Raw genomic sequence first — 1,973 nt, 5'->3', positions numbered from 1 at the left:
TGAATTAATGGTGGTTTGAATTGAGTGTGAACTGTTAACAGCACATGATGCTGAGGTGTTAGACAGATAAGAAGAGAATGAAAGAATCTGATCTCACCAATCAACAAAATGCCTAAATTAACAATTAATAATGAAATGAAACAATATTCAAAGAAGAAACAAAGAAAAAAATGAAAGTAAAAAAAAGCCATGACAGATCAGATAATAATGTTGGTCTGCGAGGCCACCCTCTGTTCTTTTTCCAACTAAGCTCAGCTCAGCTATCAGACAACCCTTTTAAAGCACTCACCCGTGCCAACTGTACCTGTTACAAAAGTTCATATTTTTTATCAATCAAAAACAAAAACTCATCAAACAATGATTCATAGTACCATCAGAACATGAACTCATGTGTTTAGTACTATACTTTACATATCATAATCAAGTTGTAACTAAAGAAACTATAAACTATAATGAAACTACGTATGATTAACTGATGCATGTAAACTATGTGAAAAGAATCATTTATGATCTATCTGGCTGGACATGTCATGGTATCATGTGACACACCTGTATGAGGAATGATAGAGGATGGTTTGGAAATGATGGTGAATGGGGCCCAGGGTGCCGTTGGATAAAAGTTGTGAGCTGGTAGGCCAATGGTCTCCGTTGGATGATGATACTGATAGAGAGGGTACACTGGCATTACTGTGTTGCCACCCACAATCCCCTGCCTAGGGTACACATGGGACAACTGCTGGTAGGCCCCACCATTGCCATAGCTCAGTTTCTGTCCACAAAAGTGCATACTATTGGTATTATTACTAATTTACATATACAATAATAATAATTATTCACTTTCTATGAAAAAAAAAAAATGCTGTCGTTCAAGAACTGATGGAACAGTGCAGACATGTTATGTTACAATCACATCATTACCTGGTTGTAATTGTAGTTTATGTCTGTCACAATGTAGGTTGGAGTGTACCTGAATGAGAAGACATAAAAGTATGTTAGTTGAAAGAAAAAAAAAAAAGTTTGAGTTGATGGTTAGAGAAAAGCACGTGACTAACCCATAGAAAGGAAGAGGGTGACTGTGGAAGGGTATAGCAGTCGTTCTGAGTGGATGATAGTATGGCTGCACGTGATTCCCTGCTGCGTTGTTGTTCTTCACCACTCCACTGTTCGATCCTCCTGCAAGTGGCATCTCAATGTTAGACCCCCCATGATGTTCATAATCACCAAAAAACCCTTATTCATTCACATTTATCGATTCAACATTCATTCAACAAGCATAAAACTGTTTTCCAATTGCATTCGCATGAATTTGCAAGTTTGTCATAGAAAAAAGATTCATTTGTTTACCTTGTGGGTGTGGAGGTGGTGAAGCAGTGGAAGAAGACCTTGGACGGCGAGCACCTAAGAAAGCGAGATTGCAGTTGGCTCGACGGCCATTGATAACAAGAGTTGCAGAGTCCTCGCAAGCTTTTTTGGCAGCCTCAGCCTCTTTGAAAGTCACCTTTTTTTTCAGAGGAAAAATCAAAACAGAAACTGATTAATCGATTGCTAGAATATAGCTAGCTATAGCTTCATTCGATCAATATATAAACGATGTACTTACAAAGCCATAGCCTTTGGATTTGCCAGTGAGCTTATCAGAAATGATGACAGCTTCAAGGATCTCACCATACTTTTCAAAATGGTCTCTGAGGGCATCCTTGGGAGTCTCCCATGCCAGGCCCCCGACAAAAACCTTGGTGAGAGTGGTGTCCCCAAATTCTCCAACGTTGTTGTTTTTGACAGTGGTGTTGGTATTCATCATGGAGCGGTGGTGTTGTTTGAGTGTGTGTGTGTGTGTGAGAGAGAGAGAGAGAGATGTTTGTTTGTAGGGAAGAAGAAAGGTAGGTGTAGGTGAAGGTGATGGATGAGTTGAGTAGACGTTAAGTTTGATGAAGAGAATTTGTAGGAGGGTGAGGAGTTAATTTTATAGAGAA

General features: G+C 39.3%; 1 protein-coding gene across 1 annotated transcript; it reads right to left on the bottom strand.

Moving 5' to 3' along the window:
• On the bottom strand, positions 1–1,973 carry LOC114166468 (probable RNA-binding protein ARP1). The gene is made up of 6 exons (XM_028051203.1): positions 1,601–1,973; positions 1,345–1,498; positions 1,053–1,173; positions 919–967; positions 550–769; positions 1–304 (listed from the first exon to the last, which is right to left on the bottom strand). The coding sequence occupies exons 1-6, from the start codon at positions 1,799–1,801 to the stop codon at positions 264–266; spliced, it is 786 nt and encodes a 261-aa protein (XP_027907004.1). The 5' UTR covers positions 1,802–1,973; the 3' UTR covers positions 1–263.

The sequence above is a fragment of the Vigna unguiculata genome, chromosome 10 (assembly GCF_004118075.2).
Source record: "Vigna unguiculata cultivar IT97K-499-35 chromosome 10, ASM411807v1, whole genome shotgun sequence".
Classification (NCBI taxonomy): Eukaryota; Viridiplantae; Streptophyta; class Magnoliopsida; order Fabales; family Fabaceae; genus Vigna; species Vigna unguiculata.
This window is presented reverse-complemented; position numbering and strand designations above follow the sequence as displayed.

Coding starts and splice junctions, on each gene's coding strand:
- LOC114166468 (XM_028051203.1), bottom strand. CDS start 1,801: ATGATGAATACCAACACCACTGTCAAAAACAACAACGTTGGAGAATTT. Junction 1,174..1,344: donor ACCACCTCCACACCCACAAG/GTAAACAAATGA, acceptor TGCCACTTGCAG/GAGGATCGAACAGTGGAGTG. Junction 305..549: donor CTCTATCATTCCTCATACAG/GTGTGTCACATG, acceptor CTTTTGTAACAG/GTACAGTTGGCACGGGTGAG.